General features: G+C 43.0%; 1 protein-coding gene across 1 annotated transcript; it reads right to left on the bottom strand.

Annotated features, from left to right (window-relative positions):
* Positions 1-772: 772 nt before the first annotated feature.
* Positions 773-23,118, bottom strand: LOC105991716 (solute carrier family 40 member 1-like). The gene is made up of 9 exons (XM_013024395.1): positions 23,088-23,118; positions 22,726-22,791; positions 17,492-17,559; positions 14,355-14,514; positions 12,617-12,732; positions 12,074-12,200; positions 9,447-9,701; positions 6,331-7,041; positions 773-1,068 (listed from the first exon to the last, which is right to left on the bottom strand). The coding sequence occupies exons 3-9, from the start codon at positions 17,537-17,539 to the stop codon at positions 773-775; spliced, it is 1,713 nt and encodes a 570-aa protein (XP_012879849.1). The 5' UTR covers positions 17,540-17,559; positions 22,726-22,791; positions 23,088-23,118.
* Positions 23,119-25,626: the final 2,508 nt, after the last annotated feature.

The following is a 25,626-nucleotide window of genomic DNA, read 5'->3' as shown; positions in this document are numbered from 1 at the left end:
TATGTGGTGCTGAGGAATTGAACCCAGGGCCTCATGCATGCAAGGCAAGTGCTCTACCACTGAGCCACCTTCCCAGCCCCATTTTCAGACTTTTGAGACAGTCTTATTATGTATCTTAGGCTGGTCTCAAACCATAACCCTCCTGCCTTAGCCTCCTGAGTCTTGGGATTTCAGGCATGAACCACCACACCTTATTAGTGGCATTCTTTATCAGAGCTTGCTGAAGCTTGCCCAAGTTGGCTAAGGGACCATCAGATCTCTGGCCTGGCTTGAGTCCATAAACCATACAAAGGTGATTCTCATAACCTGTTTTCCCAACAAACAGCTTTAGTCTTCAATAGGGGCCCTTAGCTTGACTAAAGTCCATTCACCAATTAGCTGAAGAAGGAAAAAAAAAGAGAAAACACCTGGCAAAGAATTGAGATCAAACATCAGTAATCATGCTCCATCTCTAGAGTTTTGACATCGACCAGAGTATTCTAACTTTAGATTCCAAGGGAGCAAGGCAAATCTGAAAACATTCCATTCTTCTACTGGCAAAATGCAAAGCAGCCCTGTGCAGTGCTTGGGAGTGACTCTCTGCCTGTAGTTGGTGGGTGTGACCCTTTCACACTCAGGCAGTCCCACCAGGGTGAGAACATGTTCAAGCAATCCATGCTGTCTGCACAAGGTGATGGCACTTTTCTCTCAAGGGCAGTGATGGGGTAGAGACAACACAGTCTTGGGGGGGGGGGGGTTAGTATCGCGAGAGCTGAGCAGGGCTGCCTACCTCTCAAGTTGGAGGTGTCCATGTGCTCTTTTTCATTGTCTTATTCACATGGGCATTTCTCATCTTACACTTCCTTGCATAAAAAAAATACAGCACGTGACCTGTAGTGACAAACAGTATGGAGATGAAGACCAGCATGCCAAACTGCTGTGGCCTCGGGGCCAGCAGGACGAGGACGAAATGAATGAGATCCATAAGGTAGTTCAGAGAGCACTGCACGCCGTTCACAGCCCCTCGCTCTGCTTCTGGAATGTTCTCCTGGAGAAGTTGAGTCACAGTGAGATCAAATGACCAGAGACCTGTAGGACAGCAGTTCCAGGGAAGAATAAACGTGAGTAGGTGAAGAGGACTAGCTAGAGTGATTGCCTTGGGTCAGTGTAACTCTGCTGCTCATCTGGGGAACAGAACTAGATACTCACTCACTGGAGGATTCCACAGGAGCACTGTAACATGTGCAGCGCTGTGTCTGGCCTTCCTGCATGGGAGTTACTTTCAAAATTTGATGTGTTATAAATTGCTTTGGCTTTGTTTTCTGTGTTTTGAGACAAGAGCTTGCTATATAATTTGAGCTGCCCTTCAGATCTTCCTGCTCCAGCCTTCTGTGTGCTGAGATTATAGGCATGTGATGCCAAACCCAGCTAAGTGATCTTTGTGAATCACCATCACATTAACCATTATCATATAGACCCTAACTTCAGTTTAGATGTTTAGATGAATTTATTTTTTCCACTTTATTGCAAAATGTTTAGACTAGAGACCAAAATCTTGGGATTCAAATCAACTTCAATTCCAGATTTTTTCCCCTGTTTACTCCTGCCTTAGCAGATGAGAAATTGAGCTCCTGACATCTTTCTACTTTTTTTTTTACACCAGTATTAGGGCTTGAACTCAGGGCCTGGGTGTTGTTTCCTAAGTTTTTCACTCAAGGCCGGTGTTCTACCGTTTGAGCCACAGCTTTACTTCCAGTTTTTTGGTGGTTAACTGGAGATAAGAGTCTCATGGTCTTTTCTGCCTAGGCTGGCTTCAAACTGTGATCCTCAGATCTCAGCCTGCTGAGCAGTGAGGATTACAGGTATGAGCCACCAACCCCTTGTTTCTCCTTCCTATTTTCAAGCATGAAAGGCTACTCATCCAAAGGCTACATTATCATGTTTCTGAAGCAGCTACCAGGTTTCCTAGCCAGGATTCCTCTGGCTTTTCCCAAGACTTAGCAGTGGTCTTGGTCCCAGACCTTAGTTCCGGACTTGAATCATTTAGAGGTAATATGCTAGGTCCTCCAGTATCCACCTTTACAGAGAGTTGGCTGGACCCTCTGTTCTCCCAGACAGTTCTAGTTACCCTGCTGTGGCCCCCACATTCCTTACCCAGTCCCTCACCTTCTGGGCTATCCTGGCCTCACTGGAAGCCCCACACTCTCCAAATGGCCCTGCTGAAACCCATGTCCCACACAGCCCAGCTTGGATTACAGCAGAGGTCAGCTGTAAATTCCTTACCCCTGGCCTTTAGCAGGCATGGCTTACAAAATCAGAGACGATTTGTACAATGCTACAATGGTACTATGTGCAGTGCTCCAGGAAGTGAGGGCTAATTATGCATGGAGAATTCTTTCTAAATCAAGGGCATAGAGTTACTGTTCTTAGATGTTAAAAGAAGGGAAGTAGCTTTTAAGCAATGTGCCATTGCTATTGTAGGCAGAAGCAAGTTTGCTTCCATTAGAGTAGAAAAACCACTTCACTGAGCAAAGTCCCAGTGGAGCCTGTGCCTAGGGGATACATGGTAAAGACAAGGCTGGCCACAGCGCAACATTGAGAGGACCAGGCATCCATGGCTACTAAGCATGGAAGCTGGCCTTGCCAACAGAGGCATAGCTACTGCATCCTTCTGGGCACCAGCAGTCTGTTTTGGTTTTGTTTTTTTGTTGTTGGCAGGTCAACACCACACCATCAACCCCAAGGTCATTTGTAATCCTAATAGAAACACATGGTCTTAAGCATTATCCTTTAACACTGTGATTCCCTGTGACTCAGTGTCATGCCCCTCCCCCAAAGTAGCCCTGGTAAAGCACCAAAATCACAGCTAAAATACAGGGCTGACAGTGGTGACTGAAGATGAGTGTTCCAACCTGTTTTTAACATGTATCTTGTGTTGTCTAAGCACATTACCTATAGGAGTTATCTTGGCAGCTTCTCAGGGCCCCCTGGTAGGGAGGTATGTTTCCCCATTACCCATTTACAGATCAGGAAATAGTGACTGAGGCATCCTGGCTGCAGGTCTTGATTGTATCAGCATCAACAAGAGCAAAGCACAAGTGGTTCATGCCTGTAATCCTAGCTATTCTAGAGGATTGTAGTGTGAAGCTAACCTGGAGAGAAAATTAAGACTATCTCCAGTTAACCAGCAAAAAAGCAGAACTGGAGGCATGGCTCAAGTAGTAGAGCACCAGCCATGAGCAAGAAAGCTGAGCAAGGGCTGGAGACCATGAGTTCAAGTCTAGTGCATACATGCACACATACATACATACATACATACATACATAAATACATACACACACACACATACAGAGTATCAAGAGAGACCTTTGTCTTTGGAATTCTCATGCAGGACACAGTGAGAAAAATGCTACTGCCACAGCAAAGGCCAAACTTTCCCAGACTGCAGGCTCCATAGATGCACCCATGTTTGCCAGATGTGGTCATTTCCTTTGCATCAGGAAAGCCAGGGATCTTGGTGGACTGCAGTTCCTGGCGGACTGTTTTGTTTTCCCTTTACAGTGAAATCCTTAAGCACATTATAATATGCATTGTATAAATCTTACGTGGCCAATCTAGTTTTTTATGAGATGAAAAGGTAGACAGACAAATCCAAGGCAATGGAAAAGATCATCCTCTTATCAGGTACCTCACTGAAACTATATGTAAGCCAAATAATCTCTAGGTGAAAAAAAATAGGTTTCTAAGTCAGTTGTCTGGTACAATTTCTTTTACATTTCCTTTCCAACAGAGGAATGTGGTTCCAAGCCTAGCCTGTGGTTTTTTGTTTTGTTTTGTTTTTGTTTTTGTAGGTCATGAGGCTTGAACTGTGGGTCTAGGTACTGTCCCTTAGCTCTTCAGCTCGAGGCTAGTGCTCTACCATTAGAGCCACAGCACCACTTCCCGCTTTTTCTGCTTATGTGGTGCTGAGAAATCAAACCCAGGGCCTCGTGCATGCAAGGCAAGCACTCTACCACTGAGCTACCTTCACAGACCTTTAGCCTATGTTTTTAAAACTGCTTGATATGGACCTTAAAAACTCTCATTTCCTCTCTTCTAATCTACAGAACAAGGGATTCATGAATCCATGTTGCAGACATCAGGAATACAATCCTCCCATCCTCCACCATGGCCTCAAGACAAAGAAGATGCTCGAAGACCCTGGGACTTTGTGCTGCATCAGTGCCTGAAGTAATGAATGTGGTACCCGGGTGAGTATGTGACAAAGCTTATTGATGGATGGGAAAGACATGCTTGGGCTTCCATCCACATCCTTCACTACCTGCCACCACACTTGACACTCCCTCTGTTTCTGACCTGAGGAAAGGGTGGGAAAGCCCCTGGGGCTGAACTATGCTGTCAGGGAGGGCCTTTGAAGGTGGTGACTTTGCAATTGGATAGTGGGAGACAGGCTTGGGCAAAATAAATGGTACCATTTGAGCTAGGTATAGTGGCTCACTATCACATTGTCCCATCACATTGGAGGCTGAAGCAAGATCTTGAGTTCAAAGCCAGCTTAGGCTACATAATGAGACCCAGTTCACAAAACAAAACAAAAATATATTTAAGAGATGATACTGTTAGGGTACAAACCCAATTATGTCAAAGAACAAGGCCCAGACCTCCTTTTGTTGTTGTTTTGTGCCAGTGGGGTTTGAACAGTGCCTGGGCACTATCCCTGAGCTCCTTTACTCAAGGCTAGCACTCTATCCCTTGAGCCACAGCTCTACTTCCAGCTTTTTTTATAGCTTAGTGGAGACAAGAGTCTCATGGACTTTCCTGTCCAGACTGGCTTCAAACAGTGATCCTCAGATCTCAACCTCCTGAGTAGCTAGGATTACGGGTATGAACCAACAGCACCCAGTGAGACTCTTTCCATCTCATGATTGCCTGATTACATTGATTACAGGAGCTTTTAGTTGCTTTCTGTCACCACCGTTGCTCCCCAACAAGTCATTATTGGGGTTGCCAAGCATGGAAGGTCCAATAGTTTTTTATTTAATTTTTTTTTTGTCAATCATAGGGCTTGAACTCAGGGCCTGAACTCAGACACTGTCCTTGGGATTTTTTGGCTTTTTTTATGTTTGTATTTTGTTTTTTTTGTGGGTTTTTTTTTTCTCTCAATGCTAGCACTCTACCACTTTGAGCTACAGCTCTACTCCATTTTTCTCATGGTTAATTGGAGATAAGAGTCTCACGGACTTTTCCTGCCCATGCTGTTTCCAAAGCCATGATCCTCAGATCTTGGCCTCCTGAGTAGCTAGGATTACAAGTATAAGCCACTGGCATCCAGCTAGTTTTTCGTTTTGTTTTATTAAGCACTCTAATGAAAGCAGGTACATTCCCACCACTAGAAATGAAGGATACAGTAGACAGCAAAGTTCAGAACCCAGGTCTGTGGGGCAGACAAGCTTGTAGCCTCAGTGTCAGGCACCCTATCTGTGAGAAGATTGTCCATCTCCCTCCCCCAAGCAGCATCTTCTCCATGAAATTGCCCTTTCTTCTCTCCTCATACTAGTTCTACCAATATTCAACAGATTCAGGTCAAAACATACCTTCCACATATACACCATCTGCAGTAGGTAGCATGTATGTGCTTGATGCCCTGCAAGTACAGTTTTTCAAGTGTGTGTGTGTGTGTGTGTGTATGCTTGTGCACATGTGCTGGTAATGGGGCTTGAACTCATACTCTTAGTTTCCTTTTTCACTCAGGACTGGCATTCTACCACTTAACCTGCACATCTACATCTGGATTTCTGGTGGTTCATTGGAGATTAGGGTCTCAAAGATTTTTCTGCTCAGGCTGACTTCCAACCTTCATCCTCAGATCTCAGCCTCCTGAATAGTTAAGATTACAGGCGAGTGCCAGCAGTGTCTAGCTTACATTCTTTGCAATTTCCAAAATCTTTTGCACCTCCACTGTGCACCTCTGGAGCGTCAATGCATGCCCAAACTTGTCCTCCAGGGGCCTTTGATCAGCCTCCCCTACACCATAAGAAGGCCTCTTAGACCCTCAAGATGCAATTTGGAGTTCCTTGTGTGTGTTTTCCCTTCTCTAACATAGCCCCTCTTGGCCATCATGCTAACTGTTGTTAGTTACTTAATGGTTTCTAGTTCAGATGGAGAACCCCACAGGACTAAGACCTTGCCTGTATCTCTACCATGTGTGAGAGAGTCCTTGTCATATAATAGGCTCTCAGTGGATGATGAAGACTCACACTGGCATAGTGGTTAAGGCTATCACATGCATGGATGGTAAGTTAGCAACATCACAGGCTGCACAATCCCCACCACACACAGCCCACTGCTTACCAATTCTTGCCAGGATCACACCTGAGAAGAGCAAAATGATGGAGATGTAAGACTCAGGCTGCTCAGGGTCCTGCTGTCCATTAAACAGAACGGTGCTGTTGGTCCAGTGGATGGAAGAACGGTCTGGAAGGATGGGTTGGTTCAGGTTTCTTTCAAAGGAGTACACATGTACCTGGTCCTCTTTTAGCAACTCATGGTTTGAAGAAGAATTCTTGTTTAATGGAAGTGAGAAGACAGCCATATCAAAAGGACTTCCAGGAGCAAACACAGAAAACACACAGAGCGTTAGACATCCTACATGAAGCCAACTGGAAATGATGCCTGTGGTGACAAGACCATAATGACCCCGGAGCCAAGTGAAGAGAATTGTGCCCAGCAGGCCAGATAAAGCAGAGAGAGCTGTGAGGATGCTAAGCAGAGACCCTCCAATCCCTTGGGTGTAGGCATAGCCAGTGGTGATGCAGTCAAAGCCCAGGACTGTCATGTAGAGGAATGCCAGGCCCAGGCCGGCCAGGAACACGCTCTGCCTGCAGTATGTCTCCCAGCCCTCACGGCATGTGTGGAGCAGCCTACGCATGGTTTGAAGGCAAAGGCGAAACCCACTGGCTGTGTTCCACTGTCCTTCAAGGTTAGATTTGTGGTCTTTCGGTTTGTCTAAAGATCTGGATTTGTGGATGAAACCGGCAGTAGTTTCCCAAAAGTCTGTTTCACCTACAATAAAATTGAATAGTAACCCCTTTATACAATTACTAATAATCACACACACACACACACACAAATCAAACTGAGGCAAGCTTGAAGGCCACACCCTGCTATATCCTTCATCCTAACCTTGCCTCATCTGTTTCTGTATTGAGCAGTTCCTATACACACTCATGTCTTCCTGTCACCAAGTCTCTGTGTCAGTCCACCTAAAGAGTTCTGTGTAGGTCCTAGAATGCAAGGGGTAGGCTGTGAAAGATCCCTGGTCACAACTGTAACAATGAGTGACATAGGTGCTAGGTAAACAGCCCAGCTTGCCAGGCCATTGATGAGACAATATTCTTTCCCTGCCCCTTCTCTGTGTTTGTGCTGGTCCTGAGGTTTGAGGTCAGGGTCCCTGAGCTTTTTTTTGCTTGAAGCTAGTGCTCTACCATTTGAGCCATATCTTCACTTCCAGCTTTTGGGTGGTTAATTGCAGATAAAAGTCTCAGGGACTTTTTACTTAGGCTTTGAACTGAGGTTCTCAGATCTCTGCCTCCTGAGTAGCTTGGATTACAGATAGGATCACCAGTGCCTGAGCCTATTTCTGAGCTCCATCCCGCAGTCTCTCAGCAAGTCCCCTCATGCAAAAACTTCTCTGTCACTTCCCATTCCTCCACTAAGTTTCTTGGGGTCTCATTCCAAATAGCTCATTCTCACCCAAAGTTTCAAGAGGTGTTCTTGAGACCACCCAAATGAAGACACAGTACCCCATCAAGAGAGCTGGCATGGGAAACGGAGGTTGGGCAGAGACCCGGGGGAAAACTTGATATGTTTGAAATTTGGGAATGAGCCCCCAGAAGCAGTGAGACATACTTCTTTGAGCTATTACATAGAAGAAGCATATACTTATATGGAGATGTGTGTGTGTGTGTGTGTGTGTGTGTGTGTGTGTGTGTGTGTGTGTGAATATCTTTCAGTCTCTTAGGTTATGTCAGACAATGACTATAAGACTGAAAATATATAACTATTGGTGAGAATGATTCCACATAAATGAAGCTAACATCAGCAAAAGTTGAAGCTGAAGCTGACAGGAATCTGAGGGAGGAGAATGTACACACAGCCAAATACATTACAGTCCAAGAATGAGGTAGTAGGGATAGATTTTCATTACAGGAATTAATTTTTTGCCTGGGCAAGTTGGAGAAAAATCTAGTAAAATAACAAAAGCAATAAAAAATAGCTAACATTGACAAGCTTTACCACATGTCATAAGGCTTTGCATAGACTGTCCTAGTTGATTGTCACAATATCTTGATGAAAACAGTTTCATTGCTGTACTTTACAGACAGACAGAGAATCTAAATAAATTAACCTCACAATGTTATGTAGGCAGTGCATGAGCAGCTAAGAAGGCAAGGGCTTAGGTATCCATCTATCAGCTAAATAGGTATATCTATCTATTTATCTGCACTAATACCCACATGTTTCATTCATGCGGTTGGGTTTTGCTAGGCCTTAATTCAAAACAACCAGGGAGAAAAGAGAATTATTTGTAAAGGGAACTTGAGTCAGAAGCAACTCCTGCACTGTGTTGGACCAGTAGAAGGGCAATGTTGTTGATAGTCAGTGATGGTTCCTACGTCGTTGAGAACAAGGATTCTCAATCATCAAATTATCCTGACCAAAGAGTACCCACATTCCTTTTTCCTTAACACACTTGCCTTTCTGTGGTGTGTGTGTATGTGTGTGTGTGTGTGTGTGTGTGTGTGTGTGTGTGTGTGTGTGTATGCATGTGTGCGTGTGTGGGCTTAAACTCAGGGCCTAGGTACTGTTCCATAGCTTTTTCCACTCAAGGCTAGAGCTCTGCCACTTGATCCACACCTCCACTTCTGGATTTTTGGTGGTTCATTGGAGATAAGAGTCTCATAGACTTTTCTGTAGGTTGGCTTCAAATCATGATCCTCAGACCTCAGCCTCCTGAGTAGCTAGAGTGACAGGCATGAGCCGCCAACATCCAGCCTTCTCTTACTCTAGCATCTTTGATGAAGATGATTATGAAGGAAATAAGGAGTAATCTGCCCTCCAGGACCATAGGATAGGTTGTATATGTTGTACATTTCACAAGCCCTAGAGTGCTATTTACAATACAGTCTGTCTGAGTAGACTTAGGCAATGCACAATCTGTGTAATTATACAAAATAGCATTGTCTGTCCCCATCAATAAGATCAGTCCTATGACCTGTACTACCAGTGGCATGGCCATTTATCATTTCTCATATATTATCTCATTGGCTTCTCATTTATCACTGTGTCTAGCACATTTCATACAACACGTTAAGCATGTAATTGGACACAAGCTCTGGAAAGCAAAAGGGAAATGCTTACAACAAGAATAAGGAACTAAACAAGAGGTCTCTCTGAATTTGCATTACCTTGGATGTTCACAGTTTCCTGTGGCCGTTCTAGAAAATGCCCCCCTGAGCGTTGCTGGGGTTTTACAGCCAATTGGGGAACTAGTTGATAAACCCTGGACAGAAATAGAAACTCCACAAGAAGTGAAAGCAAGTTCCATCCAAGAATGAAACCACAACCAATTACATGAGATGCCCACGTCATCACCTGCCCCACGGACAGGGGGGCAAATATACTGATGACCTGGTCCAGACGCCGGACGGCTGCATTCATCCCTGGAATGAGAGGGGGAAACATGGCGACTCAATGGATGTACACATCAACAGGTGAATTTACCACCACATATTGGCCAGACTTTCCATTGCTACAGGGTAAAAGATATTGAGAGCCAGAAAGACTCTTTGGTTTAACGATAGATTAGGATTCAAACCTGAAAAACCAACTTTGAGATCAGCTCTGGTGGACTAGAACAACTGGCAGATTAGTAAACTGAGGAACAGGGAGACTAAGTTGCTTTGATTGATTGATTGATTGATTGTGCTGGTACTGAGGATTGAACTCAGGGCCTGGGTTCTGTCCCTGAGCATTTTTTGCTCAAGGTTAGCACTCTACTATTTGAGTCAATCCTTTGCTTCTGGCTTTTTGCTGATTAATTGGACAGAAGGATCTCAGACTTTTCTTCCCAGTCTGACTTTGAATCATAATCCTCAAATCTCATCTTCCTGAGTAGGTCAGATTACAGGTAAGAGCCACTAGTGCCTGGCTAGAGCTAATCATTCTAAGTCACATCTCATTGCACTTCACTTACCTTAACAAGGACAATATTAATAGTCACTATTATGCCTAATATAGAAATGGGGGTAGGGGAACAAGGGAAAAGGAAAGATGAGAATGAGTTGAATTCTTGCTCTGTGTCAGGTACCAAGTTCTAAGCCCTTTATGTAGATTCACTCATTTAGTCCTCATAGCTCAAAGAAATCAAGAGAATTTACTCTTAACAAGTCAGGAAGTTACAGTACACAGTGGCACCATGCTCCAGGTCTCAGAGAAGGAAATTGGTAGAGCTGAGATTCAAACCCAGCAGTCTTACTCCAAAGCTTGTTTTCTTAAGTATTCCACCATCATTTAAGACTGTTTACAAGTTCATTTTCTAAAAATGATAATGACCTGGAACTAGATTCTGTGCTTTACCTTAGATTTCTTTAAAATTAATTAGCAGAGGATAGGAAGCTTTTCTTTACCCAGAGAAAGAGGACATAAGAAGCACCATCACGAGCTCTCACTCTCATAAGTGCTTTATTTTGGGTAGTGTTATTTAAGCCACAGAACAGCCACATCCGTAAAGTTTAAAAGGAAACATGATTATAAGGGGCTTCTACTCTCTGTGAGACATGTACTTTCATCGACTCCCTCTTAATAGCTTCCTTTATGTTGGCCATCAAAACTAGCACAGCACCAAGTGTACAAATACAGGGTAGGGTGAAATCGTCAGCTATAAGTGGGCAATTAGGAGATACTACAATGTGAGCCTCCCAAGTCTTGCAAATGGAAGACAAAGTAAAGATAGTGTTGTACTCTTCCATTGAACACCTTTCCTGGAAAATAATTCTACCTCGGCTGTCTGTTATAAACAACAATCGATCACTTTTTAAGGATAATTTTTGTTTGAAAGGTAAAGCTTTTCACTAGCCAGAATTTTAACACCTTTAAATCATTTATTTTTTAGATTTTGACTTGCCAAGGAACTCTTGCAAATAAAAAGCTCCTCTCAGCCAGACATGGTGGTGCCTGCCTGTAATCCCAGCACTCAGGAGGAGCAGACAGAAGGGCTATGAGTTGGAAGCCAGCCTGAGCTACATGATGAAATCCTGTCTCAAAAAAAAAAAAAACAGAAAAGAAAACAGGTTGCTACCCTGACACACAGTATTATCTTTCAGTAATTAGCAGTGAGCCATTTCTTACTCATTTCCTCTGCAGAAATATTGTTAAACACTTAACAAATACCAGAAGCCATAAACTCCTTCCTTCCCAAAGTGAGCTCCAGGGCGGAAGGAGGGGGGTTGGTTTGTGTGTGTGTGTGTATGCGTGTGTGTGTACTACATGTGTTAGGTGTGCATACGTGTGCATGTTGTGATCTGTGAATAGCAATATGTGTAGTATGTATATATGTTTATGTGTAAAGTGTGTATATATCTGTGTGTCTGTGTGCTTATGTGTGCATATGTGTGGTATGTATGTGTATATATATTTGTATATGTGTATGGAATGTGTATATGTGAGTGTGGTGGGGGTATATATTCTGTGGGTTGTATACATGTGGCATGCATTTATGTACACATGAATATATGTGCATGTGTGTGGTCTATTTGTGAGTGTGTCTGGTACTGTGTGTGTATGGCACATACTTATGTGCAAGTGTGTGTTCACTTGCTCCATTCTTTGGAGAGTCGGGCCTGGAGAAGTTAGTAACTTGTCCCAGGTAAAAAGTAACATGCAGCTGTGAGATGCTTGGCTTGTTTAAGCTGAATTCAAACCCAGATCTGGTTGGCTCCAAATTCTATTTTCCAGACTATGATCCTGCCTCTTAGGAGGTAGCCACACTGTTCTGAGTGGCTCCTCAGCTAATCTGAGGATGGGCCAGGCTCACCAGCCAGCTGGCCTCGGTTGTCACCCGTGAGGCTCACAATCCAGTCCCTCTGAATGGTGATGGTCAGCGCCGTGCCAGCCAGATTTGCCATGGCAGCCAGGGTGATCACTGAAGCGTAGCACACTACCTACCGAAGGAGGGAAAGGAGAGTTTGGAGGCCTTTCCAGCCCACTGTGACACTTTGTTATTTATCTGCCAGCTTGAGCAGCAAGTAAATGAACACAAAGACCCTTGAGAGAAAAGGCTGGAAGTAAGTCTGAAGCTTAACATCCACTAAAGCTAAGCATTTTCTTCCCCATATACCATTACACCAGATCCCTTGTTAATTCATGCCCTGCAGACAGATTCTGCAAGTCTGTTCTGCTGCTTCCATGTCTGAGAGATTTGATTCACAAATTAGAAGTCGGAGGGTGGGGGTGGGGGAGGCATTGCTAGAAGATTAGCCAGATCCCATGCCAGGGAGCAGGTGGTGCAGAGATGATGGAGGTTTGATGTGTGTCTGACACTGGTGCTCATGGCACAGGAGGGGAGAGAGACACTCACCGTGAGCCAGCCACGCCAGATTTGTTCCATCTCCCTTTTGTAGGAGAAGACAAGCATCAGAACCACGCAGCAGGCCGTGACAGAGGCATTCTGAATGAAGAGCGAGGCGTGAGCAACTGCAAACAGAAACACCCAAGATTTGCTCTTGGTTTTAGGAGGCAGGACACAGCTACATGGGTATCTAATAAGAGCCACTTCAGTTGACCAGATCCCAGTGGTGACCCTGGCTGGTTCTTCAGCAATCACAGGCTTAGGTTGAAAAGCCTTTGCAATCAACTTAAACAAAAACCAAAACAAAAACCAGTTTTGTAAGTGAATTAAAACATACTTGGAAAGCTGGGCACCCAGTGGCTCACACCTGTAATTTTAGCTACTCAGGAAGCTGAGATCTGAGGACTGCAGTTTGAAGCCAGCCCAAGGAGGAAAGTTTATGAGATTTTATCTCCCATTAAGCAGCATAAAAAAGCCAGAAGTGGAACTGTGGCTCACATGGCAGAGCACCAGCCTTGATCAGAAAAGCCAAGGGACAAAGGGACAGAGCCCAGGGTTCAAGCCCAAGTACTGCTACAAAAAAAAAAAAAAAGAGCCTTTTCAGAGAAAGATGATATGAGAAACCAGATTCAAACAAATTAGAGAACTTGAAATCTTCTACTGCTTGTGATCCTTCTGGATGTAGTTTGTACTATAGTTATCAATTGGGCCTAAAGGGCAACATTCCAGATTTTAAATAAATTGGGCTTTTCCATGGTGAGGTTCCAAACTAATGCCTTTTCTAGCTCCTGAGTAATGTAAAAAAAATGTAATGTAAAAAAAAATACCATGATAACTAGTAATCAAATGAATAGACCAGGACTGAGGCATGGCTCATGTGAGAGAATTGCTTGCTTAGCAAAATGTGAGGCCCTGAGTTCAAATCCCATTATCATTCCCAAAAGAGAGAAGATATGACCAAAAGTGAAAAGAAAACAATTTGAGCAAATAAGTATCAATTCTAGTTTAGATATGCCATCTGGTACAAAAGACATGATTTACACACAGAAATTCTGAAATTAAAATAACTCAGACATTATACATAAGTAATATAAGAACACTTACAAGAAAGCATGTTGTGCCAAGTGTAATAGTATACTCCTAGAAGTTCAGTATTGGAAAGGCTGAAGCAGGAGGAACATAAATTCAAGGCTAGTTTGGGCTTCATAGTGAGACTGTGTTGCAAAGATATACATGCATACATACATACAAATATACAGACAGACATACACATATACACACACAAGTGTTTTTCCAGTAATGTAATATTTAAAATGTTCACTTGGTAGTAATCTAAACAACAACAGTAATACTTCTTAAAGGCGAGAGGTGTAGCTCAGTGGTAAAACATCTGCTTAGTATATGTGAGGCTCTGGATTTGATTCCTAATAGCACAAAAAATAAATAGGTAAGATTTAAAAAACACATTAAAATACTTGAAATGTGGCTAAGAGTATAGGTTAGCAAACATAAGGGCCTGGATCAACCCTAGTACCAAACATACACTTATTATATAGCACTGTAGTATAAATATGTCACAGAGTTATATGATTCCTTCTATGGCATTTTTTGCATAGAATTATAAAGTTATGCCTACTGCAGTTTAGCTCAGCTCTATTATTTTGTTTCACTAAATAAAACAAATCCCCACAGCTAGTGAGGTCATAATGTACCACATAATTACATGTATCAGGCAAAAGAATATTACCTTTATTTCTTGGCGTCCTGTCAATCCAGTCACCAATTAAGACCCCAAATATTAACACAGATCCAGCCACCACTAAGCCGAACACTGCCGTTAGAAGGAGGTTTTGTCCGTACAGTTCTATCAGGAACACAGACATAGCAAAGTGCCACATTCGGTCTCCCTGCAGGCAGCAGAAGCAAAGCACATGGTCATCACCAACTAAACTAGACGGAAGCAAGTTAAAATCCAGAACCATGCATTTGTTCCAAAGAACTCAAAACAAAGAAGGTAAAAACTATTCCTTTATGCAGTACAATTATAATTTACCATTATGCAAAATACATATAACTTGAAAAGGCCCTATTTTTAACAAGTGTTTTTAAAAATCTTAAATGCACCAAAGAGTCAACCAGCTAATGAGAAAAACACCAAACAAACAAATATGTAGGAGAATAAAAGTAGAGAAGGTTTTCTGGAGGATAATCTGCTGATGAGAAGCAAAAACTGTGAAGTAGGCCCGCAGTTCTATGGACCACAGACAAAACAAGCCCATTCTACCCTTAGAGTAAAGAGGGGTACTAGAAAAAAACCTGCCTTCCTAGTCATGATACTTCATCTTCAGGGTCCAGGCAATCCAAGCCTTGAAGTAGGATTAATTCTTGAGTTGAACAGCATTATCATTTCCACCAGCAATTGAAGTTTTGTTTTTGTTTTTTCTTTGTTTGGTGCTGGTACTGGGGCTTGCACTCAGGGCCAGGGTGATATCTCTTAGCATTTACTCAAAGCTGGTGCTCTACCACTTGAACCACAGCTCCATTTCTGTTTTGTTGCCAGGTTAATTGGAGATCAGAGTTTCAGGGATTTCCTGCCAGGTTGGCTTCAAGCTGCAATCCTCAAATCTCAGTCTCTTGAGCACCTCGGATTATAGGCATGAGCAGCAGTGCCCAGTAACGATTGCAGTTTCAATCATAGGCAAATGACTGGCCTAGTGAGTGAGGGGCCACTCACTAAAGGGAGAAGCTGTTATTTTTGGCCTCAAAGTCCTCCAGCAATAATTCTAAAAGGTGAGACCTAACCAAAGATACCCACTCACATAAGGAAATGGAGCACCAGGAGTAAAATCCAACTAAATAACAGCCAACAGAGATTGGCCTATTAAGAGCTCTAGTATCTGAATTATCAGACCTGAACTATAAAATCTTAATGCTTACTTACTCTATCCAAAGACATAAATGCCAACTCTGGAAATCTGATCAGGGAATTGGAAAGTACAGAGTGACATGGCCAGTTTCCAAGAAATAGATACAAATTTTAGGACTAATATATATACATATGTATGTGTATATATATATATATGTCCCAGAATATATATATATATATTATATAAATATATGTATCAATCACAATAAAAACTTAAAACTAAAACCTCAGTACATAGAAGCTGGGTATACTGGTACATGCCTTAATCCCAGCATTCAGGAAGCTGACGCAGGAGGACCGTGACTTCTGTACCAGATTGAGCTGTGCAGTGAATTCCTGTTTCCAAAAAGGGTGTGGGGGTAAACATTGAACAGCAAATGAAACCCAAAGGATAGAAGAAAGGCAGTAATAAAGGTAAGAGCAGAAGACTGAGGGTATAGCTCAGTGGTAGGGCGCTTGTCTAAAATCTAAGCAAGGGCCTGGTTTTGATCTCCAGTACCATACACATTCAAAAAAGATCAGACTATCCAGAAAATGGAAACATGGGTTTTGGTGGTGCTAGTGGTTCTGCTGGTGGTGTTTGTTTTTGCTTTTGCTTTTTGTTATTTAGTTGGGGCAAGGGGGAAGGCACAGAAAGGGAAGGGTGAACAAATGCAATCATGCTATTCAGTATACACTAGGTGAAGAATGAACTATGTAACTTGTGTGCATGATGGGAGGCGGAAACCAGTACAAAGTGAAGGAAGGAGTGATATTGCCCCCAAAAGAAATGTACGTATTACCTGACTTATGAGATGGTAGCCCCTCTGTACTACACCTTAATAATAATAATAGAATTATATTTTTAAAGGTAAGAGCAAAAATTGTAACTAGAAAAATAAAGATAACACAAAAAAGACTCAATAAAGTTAAAAAAACCCCAAAAAACAAAACACCTGATTGTTCAGAAAGATGAGTTAAACCAGTTGTGCAATGAAATACTATACAGTAATGAGAAGTAGCAAACCAGGGATGCTTACAACAACATGGGTATCCCATGCTGAGGAAAAGACAAAAGGCAAAAATAGAATATTATATAGTCAGATTTCCGGGATATAAAGTTCAAAGACTAAACTTCATCAGTAAAGGATGTCTACAACAGTAGTAAAACAAAAACAATTTAAAAAACACACCCAAAAAAAGAAAATCAAGGAAGCCAATGCTATAAAATGAGGCCCAGCCAGGTGCCGGTGGCTCACGCCTGTAATCCTAGCTACTCAGGAGGCTGAGATCTGAGGATCGCAGTTTAAAGACAGTCCGGGCACAAAAGTTCATGAGACTTTTATCTCCAGTAAAAACCACCAGAAAACAGGAAGTGGTGCTGTGGCTCAAGTGGTAGAGAGCTAGCCTTGAGCTGAAGAGCTAAGGGACAGTGCCCAGGCCAAGAGTTCAAGCCCCATGATCAACCAAAAAAAAAAAATGAGGTCCAGCTGGGCATTGGTGGCTCATGCCTGTAATCTTAGCTACTGCTACTCAGGAGGCTGAGATCTGAGGATCACAGTTCAAAGCCAGCTTGGGCAGAAAAGTTTCTGTGAGACTTTTATCTCCAATTAACCACTCAAAAACCACAAATGGCACTGTGGCTCAAGTGGTACAGTGCCAGCCTTGAGCACAAAGAGGCTCAGGGACATTACCTAGGCCCTGACCCCAAACTGACCCCCCCCAAATAAGGCCCATGGTTACTTTTTCTGGCTGAGGAAGGCGATGGGGTGTCCTGGAGGTTGGCTAGCTCTTTGCTGGGGTGGTTCCTTGGTATCCACTTTAAAAGCCTTCCTATGTGCTTTATGCATTTTTCTGTCTGCTCCATAAGCAGAAACATACACACATTTTGCATCCACTATTCTGAGAAATTCTCATATCCTTAATATTACAATTTTCTTAACCATCTAAAACTATAAATTGCATTTTCTTCATCTTACCCAGATCGATAAGGCACAGCTTACATAAATCAAAAATCTTGGACTCATGAGGTAGGTCAAAGTTGCTCCTAAAACACATATCCAAATCACAGGTGTTATTATTCTAAAACATTATCTGTATATATGTTTATTTACTTAAGCAAAATTTTCCCCAGTAATGCAGAGAAAATTAAATGCTGTTTCACATAACTTTGCATTTGGAAAATAGCCCCATGCTAAATACAAATACAGGTAACAGAAAAGGATTAGTTTGCCCAACCAATTAGAGGTTCCTCAGGACTTTTATTTTGTTTCTCTTTGACTTAAAATGGTCTGTACTCAATGCTATTGAGTGACTCTTGGGGGAAATAAGCAGCCATCTTTTCTCAAGGTTAGCCAATGGAGAGGTAAGCAAGCCATGATATTGTAATGCATGATCCCAAGGGAAGCAGCCTGGAATGCAATGGAGGACTATAGAAGTGTCCATTGGCCCAGTGTGGGTACCAGGACAAGACCTAGAGGTGGAAGTCAGCCCTGAGCACAATGAGATGGACACAGGGAGGAGCTGATCTGGTAATGAAGACTGTGGTAGACAAAGCTCTCTAGGTTTGGAAAGAAGAGAAAGAATAACTGCCAACAAGAAACCCAGAGGTTAGGGGTATGAAGTCAAAAGGTGGAGAAAGGTAGCAAGTCCAAAGGGAGCCTCCCTGTGGCCAGAAGGAATGGAAGAGGGAGAGCCTCAAAGCCAGTGTCTTATGGCTTCCAGATGCTCAGACAAGAAAATGCTGGACTCTTCTCTCTTTCATACCTATACCTGAATCAGTCATGATGTTGCCCAAATCTTCAAAAAACAAAAACAAAACTTGAAAAAATAAGGGAAATGAGGAGACAGGAATCTTCAAACTGGGTGGCAGTGGTTCATACCTATGATCTGAGAATCACAATTCAAAGCCAGCCCAGGTAGGAAACTCTGTGACACTCCTATCTTCACTAAACTACCAAAAAGCTAGAAGTGGAGCTGTGGCTCAAGTGGTAGAGTGCTAGCCTTGAGTAAAAAGAAGGTCAGGGACAATGCTGAGGTCCTGAGTTCAAGCTCCATTACTAGTACACATTCTCTTTCTCTCTCTGTCTCTGTGTCTCTCTCTCTCCTTCTCTCTCCTCTCTGTCTCTCTCTCTGCTACCTCCACTAATACTTGTCCCTCTCTCCCCCCACTTTGGCCTCAGCCCACCTGCAATCTATCTTTATCATAGCAGCCTGAATGACACCATTAAAAACCTATATAGGGCCATGCAACTCTGTTCAAAACCTCTCGCAGGTCTCATCTCATCCAGGAAAAGTCCAGTCCTTCCAGGATCTGTTCCTTCTGCTTATTGTTCTTACCCCATCCTTTGCTGCTGTCTCGTCCCCACAGATGGTGTGTCCACACACTTGCCTCACCCTCATTCCTGAAAGCACACAGCTCAAACCCATCAGCCCCACCTACTCAGTCAGGTCTTTACTTAAAGAGTTGTCATTTAAGTGCAATCTTCTCTGACAACTCAGCTGAAAACTTGTATATTGGAGCTGGACATGGTGGTGTTACCTGTACGTAGTCCCAGCTACTCAGGAGGCTGAGATAGCAGGATCACTGAAGACCAGCTAAGGCAACCATAAAGAACCTTTCTCAAAAAAAACCCAAATAAATAAAAATCATGTACCTCTACCCACTACCAACGAAATAATGGAACTTTCTGCAATGGTGGGAATTCAGCCTCAGGGCTGAACAGAATAGCCACTGCCTGGCCACTGAGGACAGGAATTGTCATTGGAGTGACTGAGAAACTACATTTTTAATTATATCCCAATGTAGCCATACAAGGTCAGCATCTATATTAGCTCCTTTTATTGACTTGTTCATTACCATTTGTTAACTAAAAGCTATGTGATTTCTTTATAATTCACTCTGTATCTTGCTTACACTTTGCTCTTGTTGCTAGGAAATAAACTCCATGAGGAGGAAGAAAGCCTTTGTTTTGTTTCCTCCCATACTCCCAGCATGCAGGACCATCCTTGAAAATGTTTGTTAGGTGAGTGAAAAGAGATCAGTAGAAGAACCTACAACTTCTACTCAAACACTGGTCCAGGTTTGCTCTGTGAATTTGCTCTAAATCTTGTTTCCTTACCCAGATGCTCTACAATTCTCTGGCCCTTTTCATTGGCTTGTCCCTCCTTTCAGACATGGTTAGCTAGTTTTCCAGTCGTGTGTCTGTCCCTTTACCTCAACACACGACTCTACTGTAGAAGTTAGCTCATCAGTGACTCTTGAAAGCAGCCTTGGCTCTAGCTGCATCTCTTTTTAGTTTATCAGATGCAACAAATGGCCAAGAGACAGAATAGATCAGGCTTTTTCTGGGCTCAGCATCTAGAGAACAACAGGACACTTCAGAGCAGCACTTGGTCAACCATCATAATGAGGTAAACCTTAACCACGAAGCTCACATACTAAACACCATCAGACAAGTGGACTGGAAGTGAGGGGCTTCTGGGTGCTCAAGGACCTTTTGAATGTAGTCATTCCTTTTTATTCCTTTCCAGAATACACAACTGTGTTCACTCCCTCTCCCTCACATCTTTTATAAAAGAAAGTTACTCACCTACGTGTGTGTGTGTGTGTGTGTGTGTGTGTGTGTGTTGTGTGTGTGTGTGTGTGTGTGTGTGTGTTGCTGCTGCTGCTGGGGCTTAAAATCAGGCCCTGGCCTTCTCAGTTAGCTTTTTCCACTCAAGGCTACTGCTCTACCACTTGAGCCACAGCTCCACTTTTGTTTTTTAGGTGGTTAATTGGAGAAAAGAGTCTCATAGCCATTCCCACCCAGGCTGGCTTCAAACCACATTCCTCAGATCTCAGCCTTCTGAGTAGCTAGGATTACAGGAGTGAGCCACTATGCCCCATTACACTTCTGACACTTCTGGCATTTTGGTGGTTAATTGGAGAGAAGAATTCCATGAACCTTTCTGCCCAGATTGGCTTTGAACCTCAATCCTCAGATCTCCAACTCCTAAGTAACTAAGATTACTGGCATAAACCAGCAGAGCCTGACTAGTGGGGACTGGAGGGAATTATAGAAAAAGTCTAGATATGACTATTGTCAAATTAATAAGAACAATCCATTTTAAGAACTGGGATGTGTAGAGTTTCCTGTAGTGGGTTCACACAGGCAGGGGAGAAAAAGAAATCAGAGTCGTTATTGAAGCCTTTCAGTTTTCTTTCTTTATTAAGTCTGATGACTCAGACTTAATTTAGGGCTTTTTGTAACAACCAGGCCCATCCCTCTAGCATAAATGAGGGAACTTGTACTTATTTTAGTACCCTGCACTTAGAGGACACTTAACAAACTATAGCTAACAATACAAAGAGCAGTCGTATATATTTCATTCTGCTGCATGGAGGCCATTATATTGAAAATAATCTTAAAAGTACATTGAAAGTGAAGTGAGCAGTAGTTTTCATGGAGAGTAAAATTTTCCATTTCATTAGGCTAAAGAGATTCTGCACACAAAGACAAGAAAGCTAAAGCCTCCTTTTGTGTCCCATCTATCTTCTGAAACATCAACTTGATTTAGTCTGGACTTCTGTTATCTAGAGAGACAGAACTAATTCCTTTCAAGAGGGAAATACCATCTGGTTAGCAAAGGGCAATGTGGTCATTTCCTCTTTTTCCTCCTTAACAGGAAGTCGATTTGGGAATCAGTAACAATGCACTCCTACCCCACCAGGAGATGAATCGCAATGCACATCAATCTTTTCAATGGTTCAATTTTCAGACTCCTCTGGAGCTAGGATTTGCACTGGACTGTTCCAGCCACTGAGGAGGAATGAGCAGAAGATTCCTGTGGGCTTCTGGGAATGATTTTGTTTTCTGATAGAAGAGGTAAAGGCAAGGAGAGAGCTTGCTTTGCTCTTCCTTACCACATCCTGCCTTTGAACGTGGATGTGCTGCCTCAACGCCTGGAGCTGCAGCAGCTGTCTTGTAATCACAGCCTGAACAAGACCCAAGCCAGCCTGCTGAGCAGGCGGGGCCAATGGCAGAATTAGCTGGGGTCTGGTTGGCTTCCGAGTCGCTAAACCAACCCTAATGAGGACTACAACCCTAATGAGGACTACTGAAATTCTCATTGAGTAAAGAAGAACCGATGTTCTTAAGGTTTAATCCCTGGCCAGCTGAGTTTTATTTGCAGCTGGTAGCATTTGCAAGCTGACACATAAAATCTCTACTTACTGGCTCAAAGACTGACATATACTCAGTATCTAAATCAAACTATTTGCAATATTTACCATATTTGCTTTATCACTGAGTTTATATTGTGTTTCCAATGTATATGGAGAACGAATTTTAGGTCTCATGACACACATCTCCACACATACTGCCTAAAAATAAGAACATCTCCCTCTATAACTACAGTGCTATTATCTTTCCCTAAAATACTAATAACTCCTTTATATCAACTGAGAGTTGGTCCATATTCAGATTTCCCTTTTATCCACAAAGTGTGGTTTTGTAGTTGCAGGGTCTTGCCATTAAAATGTCACAAGGGGAGACCAGAGATGCGGCTTAGCAGTAGAACCTCTACCTAGCAAGTGTGAGGCTCCGAGTTCAAACCCAGCAGTGCCCTCTCCCCCAATAAAATATGACAAGGGGGGACTTCAAATTTCATATTCTCTCCCTCCCTCCATCTCTTTCTCCCTCTCCCCTTTTCTCTGTCCCTCCCCCCCCCCCCTCTGCTGGTACTAGGGCTTGAGACTCAGAGCCTGAGTGCTATCCCTTGGGGTTTTTTTTTTGTTTTTGTTTTGTTTTCTTGGTCAAGGCTTGTGCTCTACCACTTGAGCCACAGTTCCACTTTCAGCTTTCTGCTGGTTAATTGGAGATAAGAATTTGTTGGGCTTTCCTGCCTGGGCTGACTTTGATCTTCAGACTTTAGCTTCCTGAGTAGCTAGGATTACAGGGAAAAGCCAGAGCCCCTGGGCTGATTTGAGAGAAATCATCCAAGTCCCCTGCTCCCATCTTTCCCATTAGGAAACTTAGTTGAGATGGAGCTCCCATGAGAGACAGTGAGGGAAAAGACCTTGAACCTTCTTTGTGGCAGAAGACATGGTCTGGGTGGGGTAGGTGTCTTGTTTAGGGACTCTAATTTGATTGTTCCTCCCTAATGACCTTATACATCACAAACCAAAATTTGTATGTAACACTGGGAATTCACCAGTAGTTGTGGTACTTACACTAGTTGTATATATGAAATAGTCAACACTGTGTATAATGAAGAAAAATTAGGATATGCCCAAATTCTGGAAGAAAAGAAATAGGAAAATAAAGCCAATTGCCTGTAACATTTAAATGAATTAAAAAAATCAGTTGAGATTTTTTTCTAGAACACTGTTACATAAAAGGAGAAATGTTGATTAATTATTTTTTGCTTTTTTCTAGCCTTCCATTTTACTTAATTCTGTTTTAGTTAATTAAAGCCACTGTACTCAGAGGAGCTATGTACTTTCATGGTGCTGTGAATACAGCCGGTTGTCCCCACAGGTAGGAGACCCATTCCCAAGGAAAGCTCAGCAATGCAGACCATCCAGAGACTTACCTAAAGGACTCCTCTGGCTCTTCACATCTCTGGTACCCGTAGTTTTAGTCTGCTTCTCCCCATTTCCAGAATTTTCAATGTCATTCAAGTCTCCCACCATTTCTACATGCTATGAAAAAAACCACTTCAAATAATGAAAAATATTTTCAGACTCCTATGCTGTGGTCATAAGTAGGGAAAAGTTAATGTGCCTCACTGACATTATTCTGATTGAATTCCTCTACACCATTTCTGTTGTGCTTACTTCAACTGCAGAAAGCTAACTGTGCAATCCATTTGGGGTGATTTATTGCACACTAATAAAGTCACAGCAATTATCCTAGACAAAGTCCATTAGTAATGCTCAAAAACAATTATTTGGTACAAACACTCGGCCAGCTATACAGTCAGAGACTCAACAGACAAAACGCGTGCGCACACACACATGCACACACACGCACATGCACACATACATACACACATGAACAGTTTAAAGGTCTGTTTGAGCTAAATTATCTGTGTTGCCCTTCATCCCAAGAACAATGGCGGAAGTAATCTTTCCTTCTTCAATGTATTATGTTTCCAACTTGATTTTTTCAACAGGGCAAACTCTCTAAGTTTGGCAACTTATAACGAATACAAGTTAGAAATACATCTTGCATTTTACTCACATTTTCCTTTTCACCAAAAGAGTAAAGGGTTGTTTCTGCTAATACTTCTTTTACTTGCCCCAAACGTTTCTGGTTTACTTACTGAGCATGGACTGCAGGCCCGTCTGGATCTCTCCCTGGACTCCCAGAGGCTGAATAGAAAGAGGGGTTACAAAGCGGCCTAGCGCTGGGCTCTGAACTACACCCGGGTCTTGCTACCGTGCACCGCTTTGTGTGGAAAGTGCTGGAGGTGCAAATGTGTCCTGGGGGTTGTCGAAAGAGAGGCCAGCAGTTTCTGCCACCCGTGACCGCCCAGCACAATGTGCTCTGGCAGGGGCCCTTCTGGACGGGTAGGTCACTGCAACTCAGGGATACGGAGTTGTAGCCGGTCCTGGGGGCCTGGGCAAGATGTGTTCAAAAATGTCCTGCTCAATAAAAACCGGGATACATGAAAGAACATCTATTAGGATGCTTTATCCTTTGAAATATGCCAGAAATCACTTTGAGGCAAATAAGAGCTTGCTCTCTGCTGAGAGCAATGTGTCTCAGACATGCTCACACTATCCTAGCTGAGCTCAGACTCTCCAGGCCTTTCTAGAACAAAGCTGCTCAGTGCTTCTATTTCTCCCAAAACTTTGGGAAAAGCAGTAGACTGTCAGGTGTAGAGCCTCATCCCCAGGACAACCACACTGGCTTCAACACCCAGGAATCCCACTCATGTTTCCAGTCACACATAAACTTTGAGCTGTTCTTCCTTATAAGAGCAGCAGTCAGTACCAGCCTAATCAAAAGAATGCCTTTTTCTAAATGGGGATTTCAGGATCCCATGTTTGTATGGCATGTGTACAGTCTTTGGCTCACAGTATAATAGGTACTATTTAGTAGCAGCTGTGGCCCAACAAAAATCATCTTTCTAGCTGTGGGTGCCTGTGGTTCACACCTATAATCCCAACTACTCAGGAGGCTGAGATCTAAGGATCATGGTTCAAAGCCAACCCAAGCAGAAAAGTCCATGAAACTCTTAGCTCCATTTAACCAGCAAAAAGCTAGACATAGAGGTGAGGCTCAAATGGTAGAGTGCCAGCCTTGAGTGAAAGAGCTAAGGGAGAGTGCCCTGCGCCTGAGTTCAAGCCCCAGGATGCACATACACACACAAAATAATCTTTCTACCCCAAGCATTCAGTGTTGATTAAAGGATACTGGAGGCTCAGCACAGGGACCTGGGGTCTTTCTTTCCGACAGGCTCATTGTCCTGGCACTGCCTGGGAGTGGGAAGTGCAGGAATCTTGTTCGCAGTTAATGGCAGTTAGTTGAAAAAAAAAATCAAAGTTAACAGGCTTTCAGTTCTTAAGTGTTCTACTGAAGAAATCCAAAAGGATTTAATTAGGCATTCAATTTGATACATTCTAGATACATTATTTAAATTTTGCTGCAAATGCCTCAGCTTAAAATACATGGCTTTGTTTTGCAGAAATGGGTAGCCTACATTTGTCAAAACTCACCCATTTGGAAGTGCTGTAGTCCTGGAAACTGGGGAACTGGGTGGAGCTGAGAGGCCAGCGGGCTGGCAGAGGTGACAGCACCCACCTCCACGCTGGTGGCGCCTCACATTCACTAAGTCACCATCCCACCTCAGGTCACAGCCACAGGATGGGCACAAAGCAGGCTCTTGAGGAAAGGACACCCATTTCTGCTTTTACAAGGGTGAAATAGGACATGGAGAAGAAACAAAACATGACCCAACTTTACCTTTGGTGCATACATGTGTTACCCCCATGGAAGGAAAAGGATGAACTGGAGATGTCTTTCCTAAAGACACAAAGTGTATGGAATTATTAGTGCAACTCTGAAAGTACAGGAGATTTCTCTAGGCAGGTGGGATTCAGCAGGAGCCAAAAGACAATTTAACA

This window comes from Dipodomys ordii, unplaced genomic scaffold (genome assembly GCF_000151885.1).
Source record: "Dipodomys ordii isolate 6190 unplaced genomic scaffold, Dord_2.0 Scaffold76, whole genome shotgun sequence".
Taxonomy (NCBI): Eukaryota; Metazoa; Chordata; class Mammalia; order Rodentia; family Heteromyidae; genus Dipodomys; species Dipodomys ordii.
This window is presented reverse-complemented; position numbering and strand designations above follow the sequence as displayed.